Genomic DNA, 6,000 nt, shown 5'->3' with positions numbered 1-6,000 from the left:
CCCTAATTTTATGCAACAGTTCAAACAGTTTCAAACATTTACCCTTGCAAGACCACTAGGAGACGCTTGTTCTTTTTAGCATAAGTGGACTGACGGACACTGTGGTTCTGCTGAGCCTCCAGGACGCTGGAGAGGTAACGCTGGAAGTGGGTTGCACTGAAACATTCAGGACTATCCATAGTTTGACGGTAAACTATCCACCTAAACCACAGAAAACAAGGAAAGAAGTTAATGTTCTATGACACAGTATTTCTGTTTTCTTTTTATTTTGAACTAACAGACCAAAAATAAATTTGACAAGCCCTAAGATTCCACATCTCTCATACCACATGGGAAAGAGGAATTTACTTGGCTTTCTATCATTTCCAGCATAAGCACATTCTTTACATTACTGCCAAAAGGTTTTGTGGGGTTTTGTTGTTGTTTTTTAATAAAACAATGTTCAACAACTTCTTCTCAGCGGCGCATCATATGGGAGTAATTTTGATCTTTGTTTGTTGTAGTATACACAAGTTATATGAATCCAATTCAAAAGACTCTGGGCATGAAAATATTTCACTGCAAAAACAAAAAGTAATGATGACATTTGCAAGAAAACATGAAGTGTATTATTGCAGAACATTCAAAAGTCACCTTACACGTTTGCCCCAAAAACAGAACCACAACACTGTTCTGAATCAACTTGCTAGTATCAAGATACTGAGTTAGAAGTAATACAAAAAACCAGTCCAGAACATTACTAAGATTAAATGCTAAGGTGTTTGGCTGTAAGATTTAAAAGTATAAGAATTTCTTTTTTTGATTTTCCAGAAGCTATTATCAACACACAGAATGGCAAATTCCTACAGCAGATTTCTCTTATTGCCATACAATGGATGTCCTGACTATATCTCCTGCTAATGTAGAAGAGAAACCAGGTCAGATTAAAAACAATGCTGTAGCAAGGACTGGTAGTATAGTCTTTTCTCATAGAAAAATGCATTTTAGACTCACTACCACAAGTCAATAAATGCAAGCTCTTCACCCGTTTCCCTCAAGTTGTGATGACTTCTGTACTTGCTTAAGGCAGGATTCATTTGGCCCTTCTAAGATCATTCTTAACTGTTTCATAGAATCACAGAACAGTTTGGGTTGGAAGGGACCTCTCAAGGCCATCTAGTCCAACCCCCCGGCCGTGGGCAGGGACAGCTTCAACTCGATCAGGTTGCTCAGAGCCCCGTCCAACCTGACCTGGAATGTTTCCAGGGATGGGGCATCCACCACCTCTCTGGGCAACCTGGGACAGTGTTTCACCACCCTCAGCATAAAACATTTCTTCCTTCTATCTAGTCTCAATCTACCCCCCTTTAGTTTAAAGCCATTCCCCCTTGTCCTGTCGCAACAGGCCCTGCTACAAAGTCTGTCCCCATCTTTTTTACAAGCCCCCTTTAAGTACTGACAGGCCGCAAGAAGGTCTCCCCGGAGCCTTCTCTTCTCTAGGCTGAACAACCCCAACTCTCTCAGCCTTTCTTCATAGCAGAGGTGTTCCATCCCCCTGATCATTTTCGTGGCCCTCTTCTGGACCCTGTTCGTAGCATCAGTGTCAGTTCCAGACACACGTCACAGATCTACAGTGATACCTGTGGTATTCTTAATATGGAATATCAACAAAAAAATCTCCTGTGCCATTTTTCTTGTCTAAATGTCTAAAATTTAAGGGCAAATCTACCTGGCATAACACAGTTAAATGAGACACCTGAAGTAATATACCCTACCCTACAGTGTGCTATGTAGAACTAATTATGGTACCTCATAATATTTACTGAATTTATTCTTATAACACATCTGTTTCCAAATTAGAAACTGAGATATTTAAAAAAAAAAAAGTGAAACATTGATAGTTTCATTTCCTTCACACTGAGTAGTTCTTTGGTGATTAGTATAACCATTGCTTTGGACTGTAAAACCAGAACTGTACAAACCTTCCATGCTCCTTGTTAAAAGTCACAAGAAAAGCGCACAGATCGCTGCAGCGACATCCTGGAAGACCAGTTATAATGGTGATAACCACCTAAAACACAGGGAACAGATAAGAAGGGGGGCAACTTGAAGACTTGAAATGAGCTACAACAATCACACAAACATAAACCTCTGTATCTTGATAAAATCTTAAGTCTGAACACAAAATTAAAGTGACACTAACTACAGAAATGGTAAGATAGTGTAGAACTCTAATTGTGTTTATGCAATTACTCAGATATGCATCATTTTAGAAAGATGCGTTCTCTCTTGGTTTTCATACCTTAAATACAACGAAAGGACAATTAACAAATACAGCAAACAGTATTATCAAAACCCCTACATTAAAACCTAGTCTGCAGTGTAAGTATTAATGCAAACGTCAGACAAAACGCTGCAAGAGACACCAAATAGGTTATGTTTCCTATGATGAAAAGGGTACGTGCAAATACATAGAACAGTATTTGAGCAAAATGGTTCAAAAGGTGATGGTGTGTGTCAAACACAAAGAGCAACTCTAGGCTTCTGATACTGAACCGAGCATGCTATACACAAAATTTATTCCAGCAAAGCTGCATTTTGAGTAGGATCGGTAAGAGGCTGCACAGTAACAGCTCTAACATACCAACGGCTTTTCTGCATAAAGCACCTCTGTTTCCATTATGTGTATTTCTGGTGGTATTTAGAGAGGGATCATAGCAAAGGAACACTGATAAGAAGTCAGAGAATTATCTCCAAAGTATATAGATATAGTTCTGCACTATATGCTGGAGCGTGCTACAGAAGTAAGCAAATGAGTTCTGGAGGAAACATGACTAGAACAACTCCCTGTGCTGCGCTGAACTTAAGAAATGATGTCACTGGTAATCAGCCACCACACTGCATACCATCCTGTCACTAACAGACAAATTGCCTCTTCAAATATCCTGCAGAAACTGGAAGATAGCCGTTGCAGACTATTTGTATCCTATCCTCAAAATTCCTTTCGGATGCTCACAGAAAATGAGTATTCATGATAACAGATATAGAGAAATAACTCAAAAATCAGAGGTACTAAGTTCACGTGTTTTATAGAATTTGGTATGAACATTATAGAAAGATTTTTCTTTTTTTTTTTTTTTTTAGAAACATACACAAAAACACTTAAACTAACCTTAAAATCAGATTTTAAGACATAATAAAGGTTTACTAGTTAATACTTAATTTAAGTGTCAGTATGGTCTCTGAACTAGATCCCAGGAAATAAGGCTGCCACCATATTGCGATATTCAAAGAGAAAGACTATATTGCTGCTGCTTTGGCCTCCTTGCTTACAGCAGATTTCAAATGCTGGACAGTTACAAGTAAAAATTTTATCCGAAAATGCTATTTAAAGCACTCCTTAAGTTTGACAGTTGTTATTGCCCCTATAGAGAACTGAGTGTTCTACAGATAATATCAGCAAATGTTAAATATCATGTGCTACCTCTATGCTATTTAAAGGACTTTTATGTTCCAGAGAACAATTCAGTTAAATTATTCAGCAATTCATAAAAACGAGCTACTGCTTTAGGGCTAACTCTCCCTGGACATTAGAGAAAACTGTTCACTTGAAGATCTACGCCTCATTTTCTGCCTCTATTTTATCAGGCTGGAGGGCCATTAGTACTTCCAAAAGATTGTTTAAATGAAAAAAAAAAAAAAATTAAGTAATGTAATCAGGAAAACAGCGCAGAACAATTTATTCTAAGAAACAGACTTGAAGCAAGTTCAGTGTGAACTGGTGGTATTGGAGAAGGAGGCAGAGAGCATGGTTAAACATACATCAGTACTTTACCGCATTGCCTGCAACAAAACTAATGACAGACAGAATATTTGCTAAATATTCTCCGCTAAGGATAAGAAGTATTGTTGGGTTGCTTCCTTACCTTATCACTTTCTGCTTTGCTATCAGGAATGATTTCTGACTGTTGCAATAAAATAGGAAGATGTGCTCTCATTATTGGCTCATGACTGACGCTGCTGACAGTAAAATGTTGCACAAACCTTTCAAAAATAAAAGTTTTATTTTCTTACAATCAAGACCAAAAGACTTCATTCATATAAATAGTTGGGAAATTACTAAAATAAGATTGTTAAAAGGTCAAACAGAGGCTTCCTAGAGAGGAAATAACTCATCTCAGAATAAAAATATCTAGTGCGAAGACAGAGTTATTAAATAAGCAATTTTTAGACAAGTATTACATATACCAAAATATTTTTGTATTATTTCTGACAACACTGATCCCTTGCAAACAAAACTAATTTCTCACCTCTCTAATTCTGGAAGGGCAGCAGATATTTTCAGCTCCCTGCATCTCTCCCCAGAAGGAAAAGACAAGGCATTAAATAGCCTCTGAACACTGGAATGCCTAAAACAAGCAAATTAATTGGTTAGTTAAAAAAGAAACCTAGAAATTTATCTTCTTTAAACTAGGTGGCTACATATTAACTAGTACAAAAAAAATAAAGCAAGTGTTGCACTAAGAACGCAACAATTCCTTTTTGAATCATTATCAAAGTGTTCAATGCGTGACAGCATTTTTCTGATTGTAGCACACAGCTGATGTATAATTACACTGGAGTAAAGGGATGAACTCACAGTCTCTTTTGTTCCACAGACAGGAATTCTTCCTGGACAACCCTTAAAGATAATCCTGAGTTTGTCTGGTTTTGCCACGAAGAGAAAACCTGGAACAAGCCAGACATATGCATAAGTGTCATTATTTTGCAAAATCTGTTTTGAATTTGTTTAGGAATTGGTTTTGTTCACCTAAAAAAATACATGCATTTTAACTAGCCATTAAATATTTCACAATACTGGTTTTGCTGCAAGAATTCAAAATATGGAAGAAGTCTCCACAGATCAGATTTTATAAACTTCTCTTTGGCTAGACTGGAACTGCTTTAAGAAGTAACTTTACTGAAATGGTCTAGTTTTCCCTCATCTTCATAGCTAGGAAAAAAATTCTAGGAAAAAGATTTACCCATCAAAGTAACAGTAAGGTTCACACGTATCTTTTAGTTATAGCATATGCTAGGTATTTATAGTCCAACTGCAGTACAGCAGGAACTGAGTTAATCTAAGCCCCATTTAAGTAGTATTGTAATTTTCATGAGGTAAGATTGCAGCAATCATTTCTAGAAATTTAAGAAAAACTCTGTTCCTTCACAAAAGAAAAGGGAGCCCTTCGTTTCCCTAGGGAACAGTGTTTTGGCTCGCATCCGATTGCTCTAGCCAAGTCACATTAATATGAATGGCACTCTGAACCTAGAAATCAGATTCAGATGAATCACACAGTCATTTAAGTGTTCGGTATTTCCCTTCTTTTAATAAGTAAAGGCAACAGCCATTGTCATTTTTCACAATAATTTGCTGCAAGACAAAACAACTGGGGGGGAAAAGACTGCTTTCCATTAACAAATCGGCATCCTAAACACAAGGGTACTGAGATAAAAAAACATCAAAATAAAATAAACTTTTGATATTAACACAGACAATATTGCTTGTGTAGAAGGATCCATGCGACCAAACAAATAACCACTTCAAAACACGTATGAGAGACTAAGGAAGATGCTTACAAGGAATGGAAAGAAGGACTGGTCAACAGAAAATTGTATTCTTTAGAGGGCAAAGGGCTAGGGATAAACCAAAAACACAGGTCAGACTGAGACAGAACTCCAAGGAAATAAATCAATCCTGTTTGTATAACTTAATGAACGTTTAAAAAAGAGCTGCTATGGCATTAGAGAAGGTGAAGAAAACCAGAGAAATCAATACATCCCAAAGCCTAAGCAAATTTTCCTTCACTACCAATTGGAGCGAGGACATGAAAGGTACCATCCTGTCTTTGCAGGATCTGCAAACCAGATTCCAGCTCTGTGTGCCCCAAATCTTGCAAACGTCTCAGTTACAAGGAATTTGATACACTCGGATCTGAAGGAACAGGTAGTTGCCATACCCTATCTCAAGGAGGCTTGGAA

At 37.4% G+C, this 6,000-nt stretch overlaps 1 protein-coding gene across 1 annotated transcript in view; it reads right to left on the bottom strand.

The window, feature by feature from the left end:
* The window catches only part of LOC103924226 (chromosome unknown open reading frame, human C20orf194), a 98,740-nt gene that overhangs the window by 19,082 nt on the left and 73,658 nt on the right, over positions 1-6,000 (bottom strand). Inside the window, exons 25-29 of the mRNA XM_009332714.1 lie at positions 4,619-4,707; positions 4,290-4,388; positions 3,906-4,023; positions 1,962-2,050; positions 43-201 (exon numbers count right to left, since the gene is read on the bottom strand). Of these exons, the coding sequence (XP_009330989.1) occupies positions 43-201; positions 1,962-2,050; positions 3,906-4,023; positions 4,290-4,388; positions 4,619-4,707 (554 nt within the window). The remainder of the gene's footprint in view (positions 1-42; positions 202-1,961; positions 2,051-3,905; positions 4,024-4,289; positions 4,389-4,618; positions 4,708-6,000) is intronic.

Source organism: Pygoscelis adeliae, unplaced genomic scaffold, assembly GCF_000699105.1.
Source record: "Pygoscelis adeliae isolate BGI_AS28 unplaced genomic scaffold, ASM69910v1 Scaffold29, whole genome shotgun sequence".
Taxonomy (NCBI): Eukaryota; Metazoa; Chordata; class Aves; order Sphenisciformes; family Spheniscidae; genus Pygoscelis; species Pygoscelis adeliae.
This window is presented reverse-complemented; position numbering and strand designations above follow the sequence as displayed.